General features: G+C 43.2%; 1 protein-coding gene across 4 annotated transcripts in view; it reads right to left on the bottom strand.

Moving 5' to 3' along the window:
• LOC119926665 (spermatid perinuclear RNA binding protein) overlaps nt 1-26,343 on the bottom strand; it is a 119,889-nt gene that overhangs the window by 37,073 nt on the left and 56,473 nt on the right. For 3 of the 4 annotated variants that reach the window (XM_038744926.1, XM_038744927.1, XM_038744925.1), the window contains exons 2-4: nt 17,097-17,265; nt 11,306-11,526; nt 276-441 (exon numbers count right to left, since the gene is read on the bottom strand). In XM_038744926.1, coding sequence (XP_038600854.1) covers nt 276-441; nt 11,306-11,526; nt 17,097-17,099 — 390 coding nt within the window. In that variant the 5' untranslated portion in view covers nt 17,100-17,265. Of the gene's footprint in view, nt 1-275; nt 442-1,387; nt 1,503-11,305; nt 11,527-17,096; nt 17,266-26,343 lie in introns of those variants that run through there. The other variant, XM_038744928.1, reaches the window with a different exon arrangement.

Genomic DNA, 26,343 nt, shown 5'->3' with positions numbered 1-26,343 from the left:
AAGCAATTGCATTGCTTTTGAGGTAAGGCAAGAAGCAACATATAGCCTATCAACAGATTTTGCAGTGATTTTAACATACAACTTAATTTAGCAAAGAGTTACTTTATATTACATGACTCCCTAGAATTATTTGCTTCATATCTAGTTTACAGTCAGACATATTTTCATGTTTTTCGTTAGCTGCACATTTACCATTTGTTTTTCTCTTTGAGGGACTCTCCTCAGATACTACCCTCCCTTAGCTTCCACAACAGGATTATCCAAAATTAACTCACCTGGATTTGAATCGGAAGATTGTCTTTGACTGTATTTAACAAGGCTTCTGTGGGTTTTTCTTTGCACATCAGAACCAATTCCAGATCCATATCCTCTTTTATCAGCAAGCCTTTTGCGACCAAGCCAATTCTCATTACACCACACAAGGTTCGACCACCTTGATCCCTACAACAAAACAATTCTGAATTGATACTTTCATATTAGGAAACACCGAGGCGGCCTGTTCTTCGAAAACACATGTTTTCATTATGTGTTTTGGATAAAATGCTGTTGAGGAATTGGGGAATGTTCTTCCCACAACCTGCTTCTGTCTGGATACAATACAATGCAGTGCCAGAAAAAACAGTCGTGCCTGCATGTGCCAATAAAAGCAAGAGTAACCAAAACTTGGGTTCTCGTGATCAAGAGATTCTTCAAGTTCTTCAGAAACACCATCAGAAGCACAGTGACCAAGTAGAAGAGAGTGTGGGTCTTGGAGTCAGAAGACCTGGGTTTCAATCCCGGGTCCACCAATTTCTTGCTGTTACCTTGGATAAGTCATTTACCTTCTCTGTGCCTCAGTCTTCAACTGTAAAGTGGCGATTAAATACCTGTGCTCCCTACTACTTAGACTGTGAGCTCCAAGTGTTGACAGGGACTGTGTCCAATCTGATTAACCTATATCTATCATATCACTTAGAAAAGTGTCTGACACAGTAAAAGCTTAACAAACACCATTAAACACACACACACACACACACAAACTTGTGTTATAGGAACTGACTGTGCCTGTCTCCTTATAAAGGACACAACAAATGAAGTGGATTTTAGCCATCTCTGCCAGGGATATAAAGAAGACTAAGAGCCCACAAGTCAGTCTTCTCTAATCAGCATTGCCAGCTGGAAGCCCTGGACTGCATCCAATTCATGAAGAGGTTTAACTTGTTCTTCAAACAGATGCACATTCAGGACCTTATTTGCCATAAAATATGGAAGTTAAGGCTAATTCGGTCTTATCCTTGCAGGATTAATACACATTTTCGTGACTGCAAATTAGTTTTTTGTAAGGTTAATTGGCTCTTTTCTAAATTTTTTACTTTTGTAAATTCCCTTTGGAAAGGAGGATACCCACCTGCACAATTCCTTATTAGAACATGCCCATCACACCAAAAATATAGGCCAGCAATGTCCTCAAAGACCCAACTGGAAACTGGTAAAGAAGCTGGACCATCATTCATAGGTTAAAGCTGAGGATTAGGAGATAAAACTTGGTAGATTACATCTAGGCATCATTACTGAATTTGGAATTTCAAATTTGGAACACAAAGTTTCATTTAAAAGTGCCCATTAATGTCCAATTTACTGTTAAAATAAATCTAAAAGAGTAGACCTTTTTTCACACTTAGGTCTTCTAGACTGTGAGCCCACTGTTGGGTAGGGACCGCCTCTATATGTTGCCAATTTGTACTTCCCAAGTGCTTAGTACAGTGCTCTGCACACAGTAAGCGCTCAATAAATACAATTGAATGAATTTTTGTGTAGATATGAAGAATCTTACGGTACACTTAAAAATCTGCAGAGTTCCATAAAAAGTAGGAATGTGACTCACACAAACCGATAAGATTGTTAACCACCTAGTGCTGCCCGCAAACCATCTAATAACATCAAGTTCAGTGTGGTGTCAAAAATATCATTAGAGACACACACAATGGCCGAGGTAAATACATTTCTAAAGAACAGCAATAATTTGAGATGTGATATCCTACCTGGAAAAAAAATGTAGATCAAATCAATTGAGTAGTCTAGAGTCTACTCAATGTACCTCAATCTCACCTATCTCACCACCAAGCCCTTACTCGCTTCCTCCATCTGGCCTGGAACCCACTCCGCCTTTCATATCTTTCAAAAGCAGAGAAGCAGTGTAGCTTAGTGGAAACAGCATGGGCTTGGAAATCAGAGGACATGGGTTATAATCCCAGCTCCGCCACTTGTCTTCTGGGTGATCTTGGGCAAGCCACTTAAGTTCTCTGTGCCTCAGTTACTTCATCTGTAAAATGGGGATTATTCATTCATTCAATTGTATTTACTGAACACTTACTGTGTGCAGAGCACTGTACTAAGCGCTTGGGAAGTACAAGTTGGCAACATATAGAGACAGTCCCTACCCAACAGCGGGCTCACAGTCTAGAAGGGGGAGACAGACAACAAAACAAGACATATTAACAAAATAAAATAAATAGAATAAATATGTACTAATAAAATAAATAAATAGAGTAATAAATACTGTGGGGAGGGGAAGGAGGTAAGGCGGGGGGATGGGGAGGGGGAGGAAGGGAAGAGAAAGGAGGGGGCTCAGTCTGGGAAGGCCTCCTGGAGGAGGTGAGCTCTCAGTGGGGCTTTGAAGGGAGGAAGAGAGCGCTTGGCGGATGTGCGGAGGGAGGGCATTCCAGGCCAGGGGGATGACATGGGCCGGGGGTTGACAGCGGGACAGGCGAGAATGAGGCACAGTGAGGAGGTTAGCGGTGGCAGAGGAGCGGAGGGTGCGGGCTGGGCTGGAGAAGGAGAGAAGGGAGGTGAGGTAGGAGGGGGCGAGGGGATGGAGAGCCTTGAAGCCGAGGGTGAGGAGTTTCTGCCTGATGCGTTGGTTGATTGGTAGCCACTGGAGATTTTTGAGGAGGGAAGTAACATGCCCAGAGCGTTTCTGCACAAAGACGATCCTGGCACGGGCGTGAAGTATGGACTGAAGTGGGGAGAGACAGGAGGACGGAGATCGGAGAGGAGGCTGATGCAGTAATCCAGTCGGGATAGGATGAGAGATTGAACCAGCAGGGTAGCGGTTTGGATGGAGAGGAAAGGGTGGATCTTGGCAATGTTGCGGAGCTGACACCGGCAGGTTTTGGTGACGGATTGGATGTGAGGGGTGAACAAGAGACTGGAGTCGAGGATGACACCAAGGTTGTGGGCTTGTGAGACGGGAAGGATGGTAGTGCCGTCAACAGTGATGGGAAAGTCAGGGAGAGGGCAGGGTTTGGGAGGGAAGATAAGGAGTTCAGTCTTGGACATGTTGAGTTTTAGATGGCGGGCAGACATCCAGGTGGAGATGTCCTGAAGGCAGGAGGAGATGCGAGCCTGGTGGGAGGGAGAGAGAGCAGGGGCATCTCTCATCAGATGGGTGTCATCAGCATAGCGCTTACTCCCCTCCTCAAAAATCTCCAGTGGCTATCAATCAACCTACGCATCAGGCAAAAACTCCTCACTCTTGGCTTCAAGGCTGTCCATCACCTCACCCCCTCCTACCTCACCTCCCTTCTTTCCTTCTACAGCCCAGCCCGCACCCTCCACTCTTCTGCCGCTAACCTCCTCACTGTGCCTCTTTCTCGCCTGTCCTGCTGTCGACCCCCAGCCCACGTCCTCCCCCTGGCCTGGAATGCCCTCTCTCCGCACATCTGCCAAACTAGCTCTCTTCCTCCCTTCAAGGCCCTACTGAGAGCTCACCTCCTCCAGGAGGCCTTCCCAGACTGAGCCCCTTTTTTCTCTTCCCCTCCCCATCCCCCCGCCCTACCTCCTTCCCCTCCCCACAGCACCTGTATATATGTTTGTACAGACTTATTACTCCATTTATTTTACTTGTACATATTTACTATTCTATTTATTTTATTTTGTTAATATGGTTTGTTTTGTTGTCTGTCTCCCCCTTCTAGACTGTGAGCCCGCTGTTGGGTAGGGACCATCTCTATATGTTGCCAACTTGTACTTCCCAAGCGCTTAGTACAGTGCTCTGCACTCAGTAAGCGCTCAATAAATACCATTGAATGAATGAATGACTAGTAAGTGCTTAATACCATAATGATAAAATAATAATATCTGACAGACTACCACTCTCCCCACCTTCAAAGTTCCACTAGAATCCCTTCTTCCAAGAGCTCTTCCCTAAATCCTCATTTGTCCCACTCATCGTCATGTTACACTATCTTCGCACTTGAAATTGTACCCCTTGAGCACTTGATATTCACCCCATCGCTAGGCCCACAGTGCTTAAGTACATCTCCCTATACACTCCCCACTAGCCATTTATATGACTGTCTGTTTCCCCTCTTTAAACTGTGAGCTCCTTGGATATTTGTCCACCAACTCTAATAAATTGTTCTCACCCAATACACTCAGTTGTACTGTACTCTCCCAAGCATTTAGTACAGTGCTCTGCAGAGTAAGCACTCAATAAATACAACTGACTGATTGATTACAGTGCTTGGCACATAATAAAACAAAAACTCTTCAACATTGGCTTTAAAGCACTCCATCACCTTGACCCCTCCTACTTCACCTAGCTATTCTCCTTCTACAACCCAGCCCACACATTTCGCTCCTCTAATGTTAACCTTCTCACTGTTCTTTGATCTCGCCTATCTCACCGCCGACCCCTCGCCCACGTCATGCCTCTGGTCTGGTACACCCTCCCTCCTCAACTCCAACAGACAGTCATTCTTCCCCAGTTCAAAGCCTTTCTGAAGGCACAGCTCCTCCAGGAGGCCTTCCATGATTAAGCTCCCCCTTTCCTCTTCTCCCACTCCCTTCTGCATTGCCCTGACTTTCATTCATTCATTCATTCTATCGTATTTATTGAGCACTTACTGTGTGCTGAGCACTGTACTAAGCGCTTGGGAAGTACAAGTTGGCAACATATAGAGATGGTCCCTACCCAACAATGGGCTCACAGTCTAGAAGACTTGCTTCCTCTGTTCTTCCCCACTCCCAACCCCACAGCACTTATGTACAGATCTCTAATTTATTTTTTATATTAATGTCTGTCTTCCCACCTCTAGTCTTTAAGCTCGTTGTGGGTAGGAAATGTGCCTGTTTATTGTTTTATTGTATCGTCCCAAGAACTTAGTACAGTGATGATGATGGTATTTGTTAAGCACTTACTATGTGCAAAGCACTGTTCTAAGTGCTGGGAAGGTTACAAAGTGATCAGGTTGTCCCATGGAGGGCTCACCGTCTTAATCCCCATTTTACAGATGAGGTAACAAGCACAGAGAAGTTAAGTGACTTGCTCAAAGTCACACAGCTGGCAGTTGGAGGAGCCGGGATTTGAACCCACGACCTCTGACTCCAAAGCCCGGGCTCTTTCCACTGAGCCTAAGCACTGAGTGAATACAATTGATTGAATGAATGAATAAGCATTCAATAAATACCGCTGATTGTTTGATCAAATATACCAAAGCTCTACAATAGTCAAATGTTCCTTTAGCCTTTGTTTTAGAATTCATAGTCTGTTAGAGTGAAAGTTCCTTGTGAGCAGGTATCACGTATTGTGCTTCTGATGTATTTCCCAAACACGTAGAACAGCACATTGTATTCAGATGGCACTCAATAAACCCCACTCCTACTTAATCTCTTTTTTATAGGAGAACTGAAAATTAGAAAACCCTCCTAAATTCATATATTCAAAACCATAATGTACACTACAAGAAAGCTGCCTGTGGAAGGCAAGCAGCATGTATGTTTACCACAGTCTGGTTCTGCCAGTAGAGCCACTTACTAGAGAAACCACTCTACAAGCAAAAGAAAAAAAAATATGGGAAATTATCAGTGCTTTTTTGCTACCAAAAAAAGTTCAAGAATGGTCAACATTTACTTCTGAACTGGCTGTAAACTGGGAGGAGCGAGGAGGTAAAGAGCTAAGAACAAGAGCACTCTGAATTGCTGATTGGTAAAACTTTAAAATTCTTCTTTGTCCTTCCTTCTTTGAGCGTTTTGCCCTCCTGCACCCTCTCCTACTGAGCTCTTTACCATGTGCATAACATCCCCTTATTAACAGAAAAAGCAAAATGAAGTCCCTGTGCCCTCCAATGAAAATAGAAAAGCCCACTGGCATGCTCTACTGCATTCCATTATTAGTGAAAACCAAGGACTGCTCTCCAGGACAGGAGAGAGACTTTGTAGGAATGGAGGATTCATATTTCGTTAATTAAAAACAGAATATGAAACTAGGTTACACTGAAGAAACAAGGTGTTTGTCATATAAATATGGAAGATACTTAATCTGATCTCAGCCACACTTTCCAGAATTTCTAAAAAGTTTCTTAGGTATTTTTTAAAATCACACCAAGCTATTTCTACCCCTAAATTGGGCTATTAACTTTTTTACTCTCTGGGACTGTTTTGTGCAAGAAAGAAATGAGAAGTCATTTATGCATTTTACTGATCTATTCATATATCTAGTTCCATTTCAAAACACAAGTGAAAGATTCAGGACACATTAACATTTAAAAACCTTTAAAATGCCCCGCTACCTATTGTTAAGAAACAACAAAGCTGAGATGATTTCCTACAGTTGGCCAACTTTGTCTAAAAGTAATTTAAAGGTGATATTTATAAGAATGATATAAGCACAAGCAAAATTCCTTTAAAACTAAAGAGTACAGATCCATGGTAACATATACCAAGGGAAAAAAATACAAAAACCTATGGAGCCAAAGTAGGGTTATTGGATAATCTTAATTAGATGTAACAGAAGCTAATGACATTGCAAAAAAAGCATTTTTAAAAGCCTGTACAAAGCACTCTATCTATATTAAAATGATGCTTAAGTCCTAGCCAGAATTTTAAATGTAACTGGCCATACTATTACTTATAAGTGATCACGCTGTAGTGGATAGAGCATGGGCCTGGAACTCAAAAGGTTATGGGTTCTAATCTCCGCTCCGGCACTTGTCTGCTTTGTGGCCTTGGGCAAGTCACTTCATTTCTCTGTGTCTCAGCTACCTCACCTATAAAATGGGGATTAAGACTGTAAGCCTAATGTGGGACGGGGACTGTGTCCAACCCAATTTGCTTGTATCCGCCCCAACGCTTAGAACAGTGCATGGCACCTAGTAGGTACTTAATAAGAAAGTCAAAAAAAACTGTTCTTTAGGCAAAAATTAACTAACATTCATGATCTTTCTACCAAACAAGAAAAGCTTAACTGCTCTTCTATTGGGAAAAATACTCTTACCAATCCTCTATTATTTTAATGTTGATTCAAGCAGTTTTCAAATTCTGTAGAAGCATTAAGGAATTTGAATATTTCTGTGATTTTTATTCCTTACGAACACTTCCCATTAAAATTTTACACACTGGGCTTCCTGGCCAAATCCCCGTAAAGAACCTGACTAGATGGATAAACATATTGAGGGAAAAGTGAAGCTAGAATCTTAAAATAAGCCACAGTTTGTTATATTTAAACTAAATTTAAAGGCACCACAGAGAAATCAAAGGACTCGATACCTTTTCAGCAGGTGCTTAAAAGCTTTACTCTAAAGGAGATCTTGCAGTTGTCAAATTGGGTCTGATCGAAGAGGTCAAGGCAATGATGAATGCCACACTGAGTCAAATCTGTGGACTATCCAGTCCAGAGGTCCACCTCTGGCAATGGCACTCAGTGAGATACTTACCTTCCTGACATCAATCCTCATGCTCATTTCCCTCATATGTAAAATGGGGATTAAGACTGTGAGCCCCATGTGGGACAACCTGATCACCTTGTATCCTCTCCAGCGCTTAGAACAGTGCTTTGCATATAGTAAGCGTTTAATAAATGCCATTATTATTATTATGCTTTGTGTCTTTTTGAATCTTTAAATTTTTCTCTAATAATTCTAAACCTCCCTAACATCCAATATTTTTGTTTGATAATTCATTATGGATATCTTCCATCCATTTCCATTCAATGTTAGTTTCACCCCTGAAGCTGTCAGTCAGCCAACTGTATTTATTGAGTGCTTACTGTGTGCAGAGCACTGTACTAAGTGCTTGGTAGAGTACAATATAACAGATACATTCCCTGCCCACAACAAACTTACAGTCTAGAGGGGGAGGCAGACATTAAAATAAATCAATTACAGATATATATACATACATATATATATATATATATATATATATGTACTGTGGTGCTGGGAGGGGGGATGAATGAAGGGACAAGTCAGGGTGATGCTGAAGAGAGAGGGAGAAGAGGAGAGGAGGGCTTAGGGAAGGCCTCTTAGGAGATGTGCCTTCAATACAGCTTTGAAGGGCGGGAAGGATAATTGTCGGATTTGAGGAAGGATGGCGTTTCAGGCCAGAGGCAGTACATGGGCGAGAGGTCAGCAGTGAGATAGAAAAGGCTGAGGTACAGTAAGCAGGTTAGCATTAGAGAAGAAGCATGGTGTAGTGGATATAGCATGGGCCTGCGAGTCAGAGGGTCATGGGTTCTAATCCCAGCTCCGCCACTTGTCTGCTCTGTGACCTTGGACGATCACCACTTCTCTGGGACTCAGTTACCTCATCAGTAAAATGGGGATTGAGACTGTGAGTCCCACGTGGGACAGGGACCGTGTCCCACCTGATTTGCTGGCATCCATCCCAACGCTTGGAACAGTGACTGGCACATAGTAGGCGCTTAACAAATACCACAATAATAATTAGAGGAACAAAGTGTGTAGGCTGGATTTTGTAGCAGAACAGCAAGGTGATGTAAAATGGGGATTTGACTGTGAGCCCCATGTGGGACATGGACTATGTCCAAACTGTCTTCTATGTATGCCACTGCTTAGTACAGTGCCTGGCACATCGTAAGTGCTTAAATACCATTAAAAAAAAATTGATTTTATTTCTCACAGACTCAGATGATTCAGAAAAAGCACTTTCCTGGGACCCAGGGATTTCCAAGAATACAACTTTGTGAAGATGAACCGTAAACAACTCATTACAGGGCACAGGTACTTCAGAAATGTGGTGAAGGCCCTTCAAATCAGCAGCAGAGCAAAGTCTAGGAAATGAGGTGTCCCAAATGACAGCTTTCATTAGCATCAGTCACTAGGCTCCTGGTCAAATTACTCAGCAGCCAAGCTAGCAAGAACAGAATCTTACCTAATATATTTTCAAATCCAGAAAGTTAGATTTAAATCCATTTTTTGAACTATTTCATGCTCGAACAACAAAATTAAAGAGGCTCCCATGATAATGAACAAATAGGGACCATGCACAAGAACCCACTCTTAATACTGAGTTAATTTTTAAGGATCAGCTCTAAAGACAGGGCTGGGGGGTGTGGAGGGGAAAGAAGGGAAAAGGAAAAGGAAAAGAAAAAAAAATACACTAATACACTCCACATGTTCAGCTCACTGCCTTTAAAATACAAAGACTCAAAAGTCCCTGGGCATTAACCGTAGATGATAAGCATTATTCAGTGAGTAGGTAGGTGCCCGGGGACTTTTGAGACACTCGGTACAATAAGCCATTTACCACAAGGCAAACTAAAAGGTTGGCACTGTTCCTGGATTCGAAATATGGTGTTGTGTTAATGGTGTGTTAAGGCTTTGTTCAAAGGTGGCCACTCTCCCGGTGCTGCAAAAACCAGAGGGAGCAGAAGTTACTGATGAGAGTAGCAATTGAGAGTAAAGACTCTTTTTCTTTTAAATGATATTTGTTAAGTGCTTATCGTATGCCAGGAGTTGTACTAAGCACTGGGACAGACACATGCTAATCAGGTTGGACACAGTCCATGTCCCACATGGGGCTCACAGTCTTTTAATCCCCATTTTTTATATGTCAGTCAATCAATCGTATTTACTGAGTGCTTAATGTGTGTGGAGCACTGTTCTGTTTGGGAGAGTACATTACAACAATAAACTGACACATTCCCTGCCCACTATAAGCGTACAAGCAGCAGCGTGGCTCAGTGGAAAGAGCCCGGGCTTTGGAGTCAGAGGTCATGGGTTCAAATCCCGGCTCCGCCACTTGTCAGCTGTGTGACTTTGGGCAAGTCACTTAACTTCTCTGGGCCTCAGTTCCCTCAACTGTAAAATGGGGATAAAGACTGTGAGCCCCCCATGGGACAACCTGATCACTTTGTAACCTCCCCAGTGCTTAGAACAGTGCTTTGCACATAGTAAGCGCTTAATAAATGCTATCAAAAAAAAAGCGTACAGCCTAGAGGGAACTGAGACATAGAGATGTTAAGTAATAATAATAATATAATTGTGGTATTTGTTAAGCACTTACTTTGTGCCAGGCACCGTTCAAAGCACTGGGGTAGCTACATGATAATTGGGTTGGACACAGTTCTTGTTCCACAGAGGGCTCACAGCCTTAGTCCCCATTTTGCAGAAGAGGGAACTGAGGCACAGAGAAGTGAAGTGGCTAGCCCAAGGTCACACAACACACAAGGCGAGGAGCTGGTATTAGAACCCAGGTCCTTCTAACGCCCAGGCCCGTGCTCTCTTCCACGACACCACACTGCTTCTGCAGTTTCCTTCTGCAGACTCCAGTTTTATTCTCAGCAATTTCCATATGTGGGTATGAAGGAGCCCCATTATAGCAGCCTTGTATCCTCCATCTTCAAAACACGGGTTTCACTACATTTCTCCAAATCTTATGAGAATGACAGGGGGAATTTTTCTCTGAAGAGCTACAGTTCAAATTATTCTCAGTAGAGTAAATCCTTCATTTGAATGCATTACAGTTATGTTTTGTCAGTTTTACACATAATGAAACAACCTAATCCACCATGACTTTAAAATATACTTTCCTCTACAGTACCTCCCCTATTGGAATCTAGAATGCCTGAAAATGGCTGCTGGTTTTTCTCCCAGAAACACAGCCAATGTTCCAGTTGTTTCATGGCTTTTGGAGCTGAAGTGAAGCAGGAAAATCTGGCACCTCCCTAGGTAGCAACAGATGTAAAGTCAGGCTGCTTGACATGAAGGGCTCAGTTGTCACAATGCGCTATGAGAATTCAAGCTCCTATTAAAAGGTGTAAACACATTTACCTGAAATTCTCTGAAGGAAGGGTTCTGGACTTGAACTTAAAAATATTAAAAGTCTTCCTTGTGACTAGATTCCCTTTCATTATTCATTTCTTATTTTCCACCAAAAACACTCCTCAGAAACATTCCATACACAACTACTTCCTGGTTCCAAACATGCATATCAGGAAATCCAAAGAACACTATGGCCCTTATTCAGAAGGGCTAAATCCTTTCAGTGCAGTATAGTAAAGCATTATAAAGGTCAATTCACTCACTTGGCATGACTTTCTGCAGCCTCCTCTTTCTTCACTTCTGCCTCTCCCTCAGTTTTCACAGACTTATTTGTTTCATCCATCCAGTCTGAGACATGTTTTAGAGCACATTCAACAGTAGATACCATGTTCTGAACAGCTTCAAGTTCCTCTGGAGATGGATAAATTGTTGAATGTTTCACCATGACATGGCGATCGTCATTAGCAAAAGACCGAATAGATCTCTGTTTTAGAGTTGGGAAAAAAAATGGAAAAAATAATTTTATCAAGAAAATATAACTTGAAAAATGACCACCCCAAATATAGTTTAGAAAAATATAATTCACTGTTATGACGCCTGTTTGTTTTTCAAATATCTGAAAACAGTTTCTAAAGTAGAAATGTGTCAGCCCGCATACAGAGAGAAATGGTGAGTTTCACAGCTTTGGGAGTGCCAGACTTCCTGTCTGGGAATTCAAGTGAATTTCACAGCAGAAAGAGGGCCCTTTTTCTCAGGTTTGGCTAGAACCCTCCTCCCCACCCAAGTCCACACTGTATATAGCATCTCACAGCTGCCTTGGGTTTAAAAAAAAAAAACGAAAATGGTCCCAAAGTCAGGCATGGTTTCCTATGGATTGCTTCCATAGTTCTTCGACTTGTCCCACACCATCTCCCAACTCACAAATCCACATCCTCTCTGCTAAACTGAATGCCCCCACTCTCTTGTTCAATCATTAGCCCCATCAATCCCCAGCCCTGGGTCACTTTTACTGATTGCTTCTTGTGCTCATGCCTCAGAACATTACTGGTGGAAATTCAGACACTAGGCCGAATTTGGCCATTTCAAATTCAACCTCACCTGTTACAACTCGGCAACACTACCACACCTCCCTCAGGCTCTCGCGCCCACTGCCCTTCAAACTATTCCCAAATTAACTCCCTATCAAATTCTCAAATGCCCCATCTCCGAATTTGCCTCGTCTCTAATGACTTAGACAACAACTTGCTGACAAAACTGAAACCATCAGAAATGAATTTTCTCAAAAATCCCCCCTCATATCTCCTGCTCCTTTCTACCATCTCATCTGCTCTCATCCTTCCTGGCCATCTCTCAGGCAATCACCAGTGTGCTTTCAAAAGCTATTTCCCATCTCCCGACCCCATCATGTCTCTCCTTGCACCCACCTCTTCTTCCCTCTCTCCACCACTCATTATCTGATAGATCTTTGCCTTCTGCCTTCAAACACACCCAAACCGCTACCCTAAAAAAAGTTTTCTCTGGCCCCTACTAGATCACCTAGCTATTGCCCCATCTCCCTTCTTCCATTGCAGTCCAAATACCTCAAACGGATTCTACACACCTGTTGCCTCTACTTCCTCTCTTAACAACTCCCTTCTTGACTTTCTATTATCCAGTTGCTCCCTCTTTCACTACATTGAAACTGCCCTCTTTCGAGGTCACCAATTACTTCCTCCTTGCCAGATCTAATGGACGCTACTTTCTAGACTGTGAGCCCGTTGTTGGGTAGGGACCGTTGCTATATGTTGCCAACTTGTACTTCCCAAGCGCTTAGTACAGTGCTCTGCACACAGTAAGTGCTCAATAAATACGACTGAATGAACGAATACTCCATTGTAATCCTTCTTGACCTCCTGGCTGCCTATGACACTGTGGAATTCACAACCAATCCGTCACCAAAACCTGCCGGTCTCACCTCCGCAACATCGCCAAGATCCGCCCTTTCCTCTCCATCCAAACCGCTACCCTGCTCATTCAAGCTCTCGTCCTATCCCGTCTGGATTACTGCATCAGCCTCCTCTCCGATCTCCCATCCTCCTGTCTCTCCCCACTTCAATCCATACTTCACGCCGCTGCCCGGACCACCTTTGTCCAGAAACGCTCTGGGCATGTTACTCTCCTCCTCAAAAATCTCCAGTGGCTACCACTCAACCTATGCATCAGGCAAAAACTCCTCACCCTCGGCTTCAAGGCTGTCCATCATCTCGCCCCCTCCTACCTCACCTCCCTTCTCTCCTTCTCCAGCCCAGCCCGCACCCTCCGCTCCTCTGCCGCTAATCTCCTCACCTTGCCTCGTTCTCGCCTGTCCCGCCGTCGACCCCCGGCCCACGTCATCCCCCAGGCCTGGAATGCCCTCCCTCCGCACATCCGCCAAGCTAGCTCTCTTCCTCCCTTCAAAGCCCTACTGAGATCTCACCTCCTCCAGGAGGCCTTCTCAGATTGAGCCCCCTCCTTCCTCTCCCTCTCCTCCCCCTTCCCATCCCCCCGCCTTACCTCCTTCCCCTCCCCACAGCACCCTCCTTCCCCTCCCCACAGCACCTGTATATATGTTTGTACGTATTTGTTACTCTATTTTATTAGTACATATTTATTCTATTTATTTTATTTTGTTAATATGTTTTGTTTTGTTCTCTGTCTCCCCCTTCTAGACTGTGGGCCCACTGTTGGGTAGGGATCATCTCTATACGTTGCCAACCTGTACTTCCCAAGCGCTTAGTACAGTGCTCTGCACACAGTATGCGCTCAATACGATTGAATGAATGAATGAAGGAATACTCAATCAATCAATGGTATTTACCGAAGACTTACTGTTTGCAGAGCACTGTACTTAGTGCTTGGCAGAGTACAGAGACAAGATCCCTGCCCTCAAGGAATTTACAATCTACTACAGATGCTAGACTGTGTCTGTATTATCAATCAACTTATTGAGCATTTACTGTGGGCAGATCACTGTACTGATTGGGAAAGTACATTACAATAATAAATTAGAGGGTACAATAGTAGTACCCTCTAACTATGGGAGTCCCTCAAGGTTCAGGTCTGGGTCCCCTTCGATTCTCCATTCACATCTATGTGCCTGGCAGAATTCATTCGCTCCTGCAGCTTCAACTAGCATCTTTGCACAGAAGATTCCCAGACTATCTCTTTCCTTCTCTGCAGTCTTGCATTTCCTCCTGCCTTAGACATCTCTATTTGGATGCCCTATAGACACCTAAAACTCACCATGTCCAAAGAGAACTCTTCATATCTTCCCACCTAAACCTTGTCCTCCCCAGACTTTATCACTACAGACAACATTAACACCCTCAATTTCTCACAAGTCCATAATACAGGCATCATCCTCAACTCATCTCTCACTCAACTCACATATTCAATGTCACTAAATCCTGTCTGTTCTACCTTCACAAGATCTCTAAAACCTGCTCTTTCCTCTCCATCCAAAATGCTACCACACTGATCCATGCACTTATCCTATCCTGCCTTGGCTATTGCATCAGCCTCCTGACTGACCTTCCTGTCTCCAGTCTACCTCCTCTTCAGTCCATACTTCACTCTGCTGACCAGATCACTTTTCAAAAAAAGGTTCAGTCCACAACTCCCCTCTCTGCAAAAGCCTCCAATGGTTTCCCATCCATCTCTGTATCAAACTTCTTACCATTTGCTTTGAAGCACTCACTCAGGTCTCCCCCTCTTAGCTTCATTCGCTGATCCACTACAACCCACCCCGCACAGTTTGTTCCTCTACCACCAACCTACTCTATACCTCAATTTTATCTATCCCATCGCTGATCTTTGCTCACTGTCATCCCTCTGGCCCAGAAGTGCCTCCCCCTTAATATCCAACAGACCACTACTCGTCCCACCTTCAAAGCCCTCCTAAAATCACATCTCCTCCAAGAGGCCTTCCCTAACTAAGCCCTTGTTTCCCTTCACCCTCATCCTTTCTGCATTGCCTATGCACTTGGATCTGTACTCCTTAAGCACTTTTTACTCACCCACTGTCAGCACCACAGCACTTGTATACATATCCTTATACCCCACTATTTTCCTTTCTGTAATCTACTTCAATTATTTAATGCCATCTATTTCATCAATTAAAATGGAACCCAACAGGCATGATCTCCATAAAATTCCCCTTGTACCTCAAGGGATCCTCAGGAATCACATCTACTAACTCTGTTGTACTTCCTTTCCCAGGTGCTGTTTGTACAGTGCTCTGCACTAAGTGCTCCACAAATACCACTGATTGATTGACTGTTTGAACCAGGATGAGACAATGTTAGTAAAACTATGGTTAGATATTACTTGTGGGAGAAAGGGGTGGTCTGCAGTGTCCAAAGCATCCAACTTACTCACTACACCTTGTTCTCATCTCTCTTGCCAAAGATCTCTTCCTCATACCCTCCCCTCCTGCTTAGAATTCTCACCTCCTTTACATCCTGCAGACCACTGCTTTCCCCCTGTTCAGAGCCCTTCTGAAATGACCCCTCCAGGAGGATTTCTCAGATTAATTTCTCACCTTCCCCCCACATACCCCCACCAAACTTCCACTTAGCACTTCTGTACTATTTTGGGCACTCACACCCACCCCTCGGCTCCCAGTAACACTTACATAACTTTATACTCTATTATCTCCTCTAATTGATTTTAGTGTCCTCTTCCCTTCTAAATTGCATGATCCTTGAGAGTAGGGATCAAACAATCAGTGGTATTTATTGAGTACTTACTGTGTGCAGAGTACTTAATTATGCAATTAGGAGAATACAATATAACAGAGTTGGTGTACATGTTCCCAGCAAAAATGAGCATATGGTCTACGAATCATGTCTACTAACTCTACTGTACTCTTCCATGCCCTCTTCTGCAAATAGTAGGCCCGCAAATATTGCCAGTTAATTGACGGACAGTTAATTTGTCATCCTTGTAGTTTGCTAGCTTGCAATGCAATTCGCCTTCCCTCCTACAAAGATTTTGATTTTCTAAGGTGGCAACACCATTTCTATAAAGCTCTGATAGACAATATGAAATCAGTTTTCACATTTCAGAAATGCCACCTCCCTGATTTTAGCCATTTGTTCAATTTTATTAAAATCACAGGGCAAGTCTTTTTTTTAAAAAAAACAGGGTTGAATTAGTTTTTTCTTCATTTTCCAATAATCAAAATTATACAAAAATATTCCAACTTGAAATGTCTCATATTAGTTGCCATCCGTTAGTGATGGTCTCTTATTTAAGAAACTACACAGAACCTAGAGTAAGTCAACATTTTTCATAATTTACTATAGCTGACAAGTATAATTCCTTTTGTCATTATACTTGTAAGATCCTAGTGAATATTATCCTTTCATTCTGTTGCATTAATTTTTATGTGTTCAAGTGGTAGAAAAGTGGCATATCAAAACAAAATTTTCTAGTCAAACAAGCTGAGGAATGAAACTTTCAGTGACTTGTCAAAGGTCACCCCAATAAGTCAAAGGCTGAACTTTAAACAGAATGGCGGTTCCTTGACTTCAAGACATTTTTTTTACTCATTTGATCACCACATCTCAAGTGGTTAAATGCGAATGACTATTTGGCTGGGTAAAATCTTTGCAATATTCATGGTAATGATAGTAGTGTTAATCTCCATCTTAATTTTTAGCAAAAAGGAAAAATATTTAACCTTGGATTGGGGGCATAGAAAGCAAAAAATTCTGTACTGAATAAGTAATCTTCAGTTCAAGGTCACCTGGCCGTTTACAACAATTTGCTAATGCCGGTTTTATCAATGTTATTTATGAGTATTCTCTCATTCATACTAAATAATTCAAAGACTGCAGACTTGTAAGGCTCCATTCTGTGGTCTAAGGCCTACATAATAAATCACATATCCCATTTGTTTTGCTTAAATAGTACAGTGCCATCTTTCACTGAGTATGTACTGAAAAAATAATCACAAATTCTCTTCTCACAATTTACTGTTAACGCATTCAACAGCAGGTTAAAAGAAATGGCCTAACAAGTATAATTACCTACCATGGTGTGTTATAATATTTTAGCTTCTTTTTCCGTTCCTTTCCCCTCTTCTTTGCTGCCTTCACTAGACACGGCTTTACGTGGCAGAACCTCCTCATAAGCCTCTGTGTCCCCTGACAGCCCAGAGTTAATACAGCCAAAATGCTGAGAGTTGCTCTCAGTAATACACCTGCAAAGGAAAGAAAAACAACTTTTAAGAATGCTAATTTACAATTATTTTCCTAACAGGGTGTAGAGCACATTACCAAGCTACTGATTAAAGCAGCAGGCTTCATGGAGAAAAATCACCATATCATTTACCTCTGAACAAAAATCTGATATATCTGAAGAAAGCATCTTTTCGTCGCTCCCTTAGCTTACCGTGGTCATTTCTTTAGGTGCGCTCATTTGACTGGTTTGTCTGGTTCTTCAGCCAATGAATGGATGGGATTTTATCTGAAGGTTACCTAACAAAGGACTAGCAACTAGGTCAGTCAAAATACAGGAAGGAAGCTTCTGCAGTCATGTAGTACTGTTGTTTAACCATCAATCAACCAATGGTATTTACTGAGTGCCTCCTAAATCCTTGGGGAAAAAAAAAATCAATCGATTGGTGGCATTTGTTGAGCTCTTACTATGTGCAAAGTACTGTACTAAGTGCTTGGGAAGGTACAACAGTTCATAGATTTGATCCATGACCACAAGGAGTCTGCAGTCAAAGCACAACTAAATAAAGCAAAATGCATGTTCCCTGCTCACTAGGAGTTTACTACCTAATGGGGGAAACAGACATCAATCAAAAAAATCAATCAACTGAGAGTTTACTATGTGCTGAGCACTGTACTAAGCGCTTGGGAGAGTACAAATAAAATATTGTTTACACATAGAGGGAGTAGGAAGAAGAACAAGATAAAATAGGTAGTAGAGTGAATGATTATGCAGGCATGCTGAGATGATAGTTGGGAAGAAAATAATAACAACCATTATTATTATTATTGTGACATTTGGTTAGCTCTTATTATGTATCAAGCACTGTACAAAGCCCTGGGGCAGATACAAGATTATCAGTCCCACACAGGGTTCACAGTCTAAAGGGCGAGGGAGAACAGGTGTTCAATACCTATTATGCAGAAGAGGGAACTTAGGCACAGAGAAGTTAAGAGACTTGGCCAAGGTCACACAGGAGGAAAGTGACAGCGCTGCGATTAGAACTTAGGTCCTCTGACTCCCAAGCTGGGATATTTCCACTGGGCCACAGTGTGACCTGAGGGAAAGAAAAATTAATGGGGGAAAGTTTCCCAGAGGAGGTAGGATTTCAGATGGTCCTTGAAGATGGGGTGTGCTGTGGCCTGACAGATTTGAAGAGGGAGAGAGTTACAGGGCAGGAAGGGCACGAGCAAGGGGTTGGAGGTGGCTGAGTTGGGAACAAAGTATCAAAGAATGGAGAGTGCATTAGAGTGGAGTGGCTAGGTATGGGGGAGTGAGTTGATGGAGTCCCTTGAATTCAATGGCTGGTATTTTCTATTTACTGCAGAAAGGAAGAACCAGAGAGATATAACAGTGGCTAGTAGAATGTGTGAGCTGAAAGATACTGAAAAGTTGAGGTTGAGGGGAATTGGAATAGGGAGGATGGTGGTGTTATCAACAGAAGGGAAATTTAGGAGGACCAGAGGGTTTAGGAGGAAACATAAAGATCAGTTTTAGACGTGTTGAGTTTGAGGTGACGGGGGGCTTCCATAGAGAGAGGTGTCCTTAAGGTACAAGGAAATGGCAGACTGATTAGTAGGAAAGAGTCTGAGGCTAGAAAGGCTAGACTTGGGACTTCCCAAGCGCTTAGTACAGTGCTCTGCACACAGTAAGCGCTCAATAAATATGATTGAATGAATGAGTGCAAGTGGTAGTTGAAGTCCTGCAAGTGAATGGTCTCCCCAACAGAGTGAGGAAAGGAAGGGACTCAGGACAGAGCTTTATGTGGGTCATTCCACGGTTGGGAATAAGAGGTGGAAGATGGGCCAGTTACTAAAACTGAGAAGAACCAATCAGAGAGGAGGAGAATTAGATGAACTCTGTGATGGCAACACCAAACCCTGATCACTCAGTCAATTAATCAATTCTATTTACTGATTACTAAGCACTTGGATAGCATTTCAGGAAAGGGGAGTAGTCAACGGTGTTTAAGTTGGGCGAAGGGTCAAGGAATATTAAGACACACTAGATTATGGAGGAGTCCGATTCAGATGTCCGGCATATTCCTAAATATCACCAAGGAAGATCTCACAGCTTTTCAACATCCTTTTCAAGGCCAGTCAATTTTTTTTTTAATTAAGAAAAATTAAGGAACTATAACACTCCTTTCTCCTATAAAAGGGGGGTGGCTTTCTTGGCAAATTCCACTTGACACACTCACGCCGTGCGCGCACACACACAACACAGTAAATGCTCAATATATACCACTGATTGATTTTTCCTACATAATAATAGTAATTATGTGCTCAATAAATTGCCATTGATTGATTAGTGCTTTGAAGCCTTTCCCTCCTAGTTCCCATTCCTATAAAACTCCGAGCTCCCTTTGCACCCCCGGCTCTCAAAATGAAAAGCCGGCACCTCCGATGGCATCATTCTATCCAGGTAGGGAATATTCTTCTGACGCACACCTAATTACTTAATAGCATTCCAGCCAAAATATGCCGTGAAAACTCCCACTATGGAAGCACTGAGTATACACCTAATTAATCTTCCAGTCGCCCCCACGGGCCCTTGCTCCTGACATGCTCTGTGCATGCCACGTCAGGAATAAAAACTGTACCCCTGTGCTCTTGGCTCTCTGCCCATGAGACGGCCCGGCCGGCCACCAGCTCTCCTCTGTGCCATCCAGGAGATTCCACCCCACTCAGACTCCACCACCCCAGAGGGAAAGAGTAAAATCACTCAGAATACCTCAGTTAGGACCGGTGGCTGCCTTAGCAGTTGCTGTGGCTGCAGGTATGCCTCGGACTCTGAAATTCTTCTCCTTACTGACAGCCAAGGCATATTTGTTTGGGAACACTCTGCCAATACCAGCAAAGGGGTTAAAAAGCTTGCACCTGCCAATTCTGTACCCTCTGGCTTCTTGTAAGAAGAAGGGAAGAGAAGGTATCTTGTTTCTTTCAGGACACCGATTAGATCATGTTACGTGTTCTAAAGAGGACAGAGGACACTGAGGGCTTAATAAATGTTCAACAACAAATGTTTTGGGACAACAAGAACTCAGAAATTTAGGAGGTGAGAGTGTACTTACCCACAGATGATGATGTGAAGACTTTTGTTACACCATTTTTTTCTCCCCTCAATGAATACCAGCTCTGACCTCAATTCATTGTTAAATTTAATCACCACTTCACCAGGAGGTGACGCCAACTGGACTGCGGGGTATGAAATGCAGTCGTCTTCCCCGTTTTCAGAGTCTGGAGCACATCTTTTCCATGGGCTTACTCTTTCACAATCCTCATTTCCTTGCCTCCCACAGTCCTTGGCGCCACTCACATGGCTATCGCCGTCTCCCTAATGACTAGGTACCGATTCCTACTTGTTTCACTACCAGACTCTCACTTTGTGACTACCACCAGGTACAGGTCACTTTTCTCATACTGGCTTTGTGCTCAATTCCTAATTTGGAGAAAGGTGCTATGGAGAGTAGCTTGTGTAACAGCATCCTCAAGGGAATAAAACACTGCTATCCAAGTAACTCTGAAATTGTTAGAGATTACAAACACAGTTGCCAAACAAGAGCAGAGGGAGTAGTCTACATTTTACATCATATAATCCAAGTTCAACTAGTAAAGAGAAAAAAGAAAAGATTCACTTTCATTTTAAACTGTACAGGGATAAAACTCAGAAGAACCAAACAATTAGTGGGAGGCACTATTACTCTCCAAACCAAAGGATTTCTGAATCCTTTTAGTTAGGCTGAGAGAGTTTCCAGGGTGGGGGACAGGGATTATTCTTAAGTGAAATTCAGAAAAAAAAAATCTGAGGTTACTCAGCATAACCACCTTGAATTTATCATATAAAAATATGCCCAGTTGTTCTAGAATGTAGGAGCTGCATTCTTGCAAAAACCCAAATTAAGGAAAACCACTTAGCACTCACAGTGTCCAAAACCGTGCACCTGCACAAAACCATTCCTTCCAACACCATGTTGTGCTGCATCCAAAAAGGTGTGATTTTGAAAGAATGTCCTCTAATCCCTTAACACTGGTCTCTGCATTACAGCAGAAATACTGCCTATGCTCTGTACTTTAATTAAAAAAAACAACAACAAAAAACCACACTCAGCATGAGCGGTTCTAAGACCTCTTTCAGCTACACGTTATATAGGTGGCCACTCACTTCCAAAATTCATTTCCTCCCCTCCCCAACAATACCCTGCCGGGGCCCTCTCTGCTCATCTGCCTAGTTCTGCGTCTTCCTCCTTGGCTCCTTCCCTCCTCCACGTCTTCCCACCTACTCGATTTCCACACATCTCCCTCACCTAGTTCCCAGGTCTTCCTACTCACCCATCCACTTGGCACCAAGGCAGCCTTTTGACTCTCAGAGGTATTTAGGCTGCAGCTTTTATGACGGTCTTGCCCATTAACCATATTAAACTTGAGGGCAGGGAATGTGTAGCCTGCTTCTGTTGTACCTTCCCAGGTACTTAGTATATTAGGCTCTGAATAAATAAATACCATTACTACTATTACTACAGCAGACTACTCACAGTGAACCACTGCTCGGTATATAATAATAATAAATTATGGTATTTGTTAAGCATTTACTACGTGCCAGGCAGTGTACTAAGCGCTAGGGTGGGTACGAGCAAATCGGGTTGGACACAGTCCCTGTCCCATGTGGGGCTCACAGTCTCAATCTCCATTTTACAGAAGAAGTAACTGAGGCACAGAAGTGAAGCGACTTGCCCAAGGTCACACAGCAGACAAGTGGTGTAGCCAGGATTAGAACCCATGACCTTCTGACTCCCAGGGCCGTGGGTCTATCCACTACACCATGCTGCTTGAAATTAAGAGATGTGCTTAGAACAGCACTTTGCACAAAGTAAGCACACAATAAATACCGATGATTGATTGATTAAAACAATACATATGAATATAGTCATGATACACTAAGAATCAGAGCTGGCAAGGACCTGTAAGGCTACCTTGACTAAAACAGAGGCTCCAGGCTGGTGAATTATTAAACAACCCCAACAGATGATTATCTCTTGAGAACTGTGTAACTCTAGTACACTTTCTCAAGTGCTTAATACAGTGCTCTACACAGAGTAAGTGCACAGTGAATACTACCAATTGCTGTTTATATATTTCCTGGGGTATATTTCCAGTGTTGTATCACCCTGACAACATGAATTTTCTCTTGGCCAAAGGACACAGAGACCTGTCAGCAATCTCTACAAAGAAAGGTTGCTTGTCTTTTTGGAGTTCAAATGCACCAATTCCTTCTATCTGTCCTCTTAGGACTCAAATTCTTTTCCCTTTAGTCAGTTGCTTTGCTGTTTTTCCCTTTTTAATTTATCCATGTCCTATTTAATGTGTAATGAAATGACAACACAAAACCCTAATATTGTGAGCATTTTACAGGGCATAGAGGAGATTATTTCCCATAATAATTATGGTACTTAAGTGCTTACTATGTGCCAAGCACTGAGGTACATACAAGTTAACCAGGTTGGTCACAATCCCTGCCCCGCACTGGGCTCACACTCTTAATCCCCATTTTTTCCAGTTAAGGTAACTGAGGGACAGAAAAATGAAATGATTTGCCCAAGGTCACACAGTAGACAACTGGTAGAACTGGGATTAGAAACCATGACCTTCTGACTTCCAGATTCGTGTCTATCCACTACACCATGCTGCTTCCCTATTCATCCAGCTAAGTACCCTTTGGCTTTAAAATAAAATACTGTACTGCTGGTTTGAATTCAGTTTGTGGTTGCCTATGTTCCTTCAGCCTTTTTAAGACGCCGGCTTCATTTGTCCCAAAGAGAACTTCTTTGTCAATGGAAAGTGAATAAAAATGTTGGCATTTATATTGTGCATTGTTCATAAAATCTGGCTGACTTTGAAATGAGAAATGATGCAGAGATCGATCAACTACCTGTTTTTACAGAAAGTCAAATGATTTTACAACAGAATGAAAGAATTCATGAAAGAAAAGTGAATTTCATTCTGACCACATCTGACTTGCAAGATTCACTTCTGTTTTTTATCTCTCACTATTTTGTACTTTTGCTGCAGAGGCGGAGGAGCTTCCCTGCTACATTTTCACAGGATTCCACTTCAGCTTGCATTAAGGGCCACTTTACTGCCTTGAGGAGGAATGGAGAAGAGAGCCACACCAGCTGTGGAGTTCAAGAATAGGCAAGTAGACAAAAGACTGAAGCCAGCAGTTCACACCACTTACTACTTTGGCAGATCTTTCTATCTCATTCCCCCCCACCACGGCCCCCATCTTATAAATGGTGTTTGCTATGCACTTACTGTGTGCCGGCCAATTAACTAAGCACTGGGGTAGATACAAGATAATCAGGATGGACCCCATCTATGTCCCACGTGGGGCTCACAATCTTATTCCCCATTTTACAGATGAGATAACTGAGGCACTGTGAAGTTAAGTGACTTCACACAGCAGAAAAGTGGCAGAGCCAGGATTAGTTCACTGGACTTATCACTCAGAAGCTTCGACCCTTAGAAAGCTTCAGTGTCTGACTGGACAAAGTTTTAAGATCTTTTTCCTATCAGTGTATTTTTTTAAATTCAGAAACAATGAGGAGATTTTTACAGAGGATTATACTAACAGTCAAATAAAACCCCATTCTCAAACACTATCCATATCCCTCCTACCATTCCTTTCCAAACTCCTTGAACGAGTTGTCTACACGCGCTGCCTGGAATTCCTCAACAACAACTCTCTCCTCGACCCCCTCCAGTCTGGCTTCCGTCCCCTTCATTCCACGGAAACTGCCCTCTCAAGGGTCACCAATGACCTCCTGCTTGCCAAATCCAACGGCTCATACTCTGCCCTAATCCTCCTCGACCTCTCAGCTGCCTTTGACACTGTGGACCACCCCCTTCTTCTCAACACGCTATCTGACCTTGGCTTCACAGACTCCGTCCTCTCCTGGTTCTCCTCTTATCTCTCCAGTCGTTCTTTCTCAGTCTCTTTTGCAGGCTCCTACTCCCCCTCCCATCGTCTTACTGTGGGGGTTCCCCGAGGTTCAGTGCTTGGTCCCCTTCTGTTCTCAATCTACACGCACTCCCTTGGTGAACTCATTCGCTCCCACGGCTTCAACTATCATCTCTACGCTGATGACACCCAGATCTACCTCTCTCCCCCTCTCTCCAGGCTCGCATCTCCTCCTGCCTTCAGGACATCTAAAGCTCAACATGTCGAAGACTGAAATCCTTGTCTTCCCTCCCAAACCTTGTCCTCTCCCTGACTTTCCCATCTCTGTTGATGGCACTACCATCCTTCCCGTCTCACAAGCCCGCAACCTTGGTGTCATCCTCGACTCCGCTCTCTCATTCACCCCTCACATCCAAGCCGTCACCAAAACCTGCCGGTCTCAGCTCCGCGACATTGCCAAGATCCGCCCTTTCCTCTCCATCCATACCGCTACCCTGCTCATTCAAGCTCTCATACCATCCCGTCTGGACTACTGCACCAGCCTTCTCTCTGATCTCCCATCCTCGTGTCTCTCTCCACTTCAATCCATACTTCATGCTGCTGCCCGGATTATCTTTGTCCAGAAACGCTCTGGGCATATTACTCCCCCCCTCAAAAATCTCCAGTGGCTACCAATCAATCTGCGCATCAGGCAGAAACTTCTCACCCTCGGCTTCAAGGCTCTCTATCACCTCGCCCCCTCCTACCTCACCTCCCTTCTCTCCTTCTACAGCCCAGCCCGCACCCTCCGCTCCTCCGCCGCTAATCTCCTCACCGTACCTCGCTCTCGCCTGTCCCGCCATCGACCCCCAGCCCACGTCATCCCCCGGGCCTGGAATGCCCTCCCTCTGCACATCTGCCAAGCTAGCTCTCTTCCTCCCTTCAAGGCCCTGCTGAGAGCTCACCTCCTCCAGGAGGCCTTCCCAGACTGAGCCCCTTCCTTCCTCTACCCCTCGTCCCCCTCTCCATCCCCCCATCTTACCTCCTTCCCTTCCCCACAGCACCTGTATATATGTATATATGTTTGTACATATTCATTACTCTATTTATTTATTTATTTATTTATTTCTCGTACATATCTATCCTATTTATTTTATTTTGTTAGTATGTTTGGTTTTGTTCTCTGTCTCCCCCTTTTAGACTGTGAGCCCACTGTTGGGTAGGGACTGTCTCTATATGTTGCCAATTTGTACTTCCCAAGTGCTTAGTACAGTGCTCTGCACATAGTAAGCGCTCAATAAATACGATTGATGATGATGATGATGAAACACTGTTCACCCAATAAACACATTTCCTGCTGAAAGCAATAAATACATGAGCTAAGCTCTGTGAATATTACATCAGTTCTCCTAAAACACAGGAGTTGTATTTCCACAAAACCTCATGTCAAGGAAAACTCACGTCCTACTAGTCGCCTTGTCCATCGCCATGCGCCTACACCCATTACTCCCATCCTTGCAACATCTTACATACAAACAGGCTGGTGCTGTCTGATTCTCTAATTATGTTTGAGCGAAAATATGTAACAAAAGCACATGTTCTGGCAGAACAGAGTGTATACTGACTTCCATTTTGAAAAAAGGCAAGACCGGGAAATTTGTTCTTAGAACATTCATAACCTCTTTTCCTTTATGGTTCCTTGTGCTTTCTCTAAGGTTTTAAATACAGAACATACAGAGGCATTTTTACGCAGAATGACTGAGTTAGTTGCTATGGAAACGATAATTTTGAATTTCCTGACACTTATCACTGAAAAATCACACTAATGTAGGGTTTTTGTATTTCATTTACTCCTTTTCAAAGCAAAGGCAAAAGTGATGGGAGAAAACACTGTTCATTTTAAAATGCCCCGGGGTTGTGGTTGTTGTTTCACTGCACTTTCTACATTCATTCACAATTAGCCTTAGAAAGCATGCAAAATAATAATGAACTATTTAGCAGAGGACTCTGAGAATAGTCTGGTTCAATCCCCTACCTCTAGGCAGAAGAATGATTCCACTATCCCCAAAAGATGGCTAACTACTCTTTTCGTTAAACATCTCCTGGTAGCTCAATCCAAGTGTTT

Source organism: Tachyglossus aculeatus, chromosome 4 (assembly GCF_015852505.1).
Source record: "Tachyglossus aculeatus isolate mTacAcu1 chromosome 4, mTacAcu1.pri, whole genome shotgun sequence".
Classification (NCBI taxonomy): domain Eukaryota; kingdom Metazoa; phylum Chordata; class Mammalia; order Monotremata; family Tachyglossidae; genus Tachyglossus; species Tachyglossus aculeatus.
Note: the sequence above shows the minus strand (reverse complement) of the source record. Positions and strands in the feature narration are given on the sequence as shown.